Source organism: Geospiza fortis, unplaced genomic scaffold (genome assembly GCF_000277835.1).
Source record: "Geospiza fortis unplaced genomic scaffold, GeoFor_1.0 scaffold408, whole genome shotgun sequence".
NCBI lineage: Eukaryota > Metazoa > Chordata > Aves > Passeriformes > Thraupidae > Geospiza > Geospiza fortis.
In genome coordinates, this window is record NW_005054330.1 from 5,481,126 (window position 1) to 5,481,614 (window position 489).

Consider the following 489-nt stretch of genomic DNA (forward strand, 5'->3'; position numbering starts at 1 on the left):
TGGTCCCGTTTCACCCCCGAGGGGAAGGTGGGTTTGGAGCCGGATTGTGGCGGTGGGGAGGAGGGGGCTGAGCGGGGCCAGGCCCCAGTGACTGGCTGAGATTGGGCTCCCACGTGGTGGAACAGACGCCAGAAAGAGGCAGAAACAGGAAAAAAAAAAACCACCACCACAACAACAAAATAAAACCCCAAACAAACAATAAACCCCCGAACTAAACCAACCCAACGACAGCAGCAGAAATTTCACCCGAGCCTCGACGCCGAGTCCCACCCCAACGATTCCCAGAGGCTCCACCAATTTAAGGATGTATTATAGTTTTTGCTTCTAGTTTCTTTATTTTGTATAAAGGAGAAACAAATAAAGTATGTTTTTGTGTTTACTGATTATTTATTGTACTTTAGTCATCGGAGGCTCCGAATTTTTTCTATTTTGAAAGCAGGGAGGGGATGGCACCGGGGGGGGGGGGGGAGAGCATAGAGAGAGGGGGGG

At 50.1% G+C, this 489-nt stretch overlaps 1 protein-coding gene across 1 annotated transcript in view; it reads left to right on the forward strand.

Moving 5' to 3' along the window:
- Positions 1 to 433, forward strand: part of LHX5 (LIM homeobox 5) — a 6,803-nt gene extending 6,370 nt beyond the window's left edge. Inside the window, exon 4 of the mRNA XM_031057475.1 lies at positions 402 to 433. Within this exon, the coding sequence (XP_030913335.1) occupies positions 402 to 433 (32 nt within the window). The remainder of the gene's footprint in view (positions 1 to 401) is intronic.
- Positions 434 to 489: the final 56 nt, after the last annotated feature.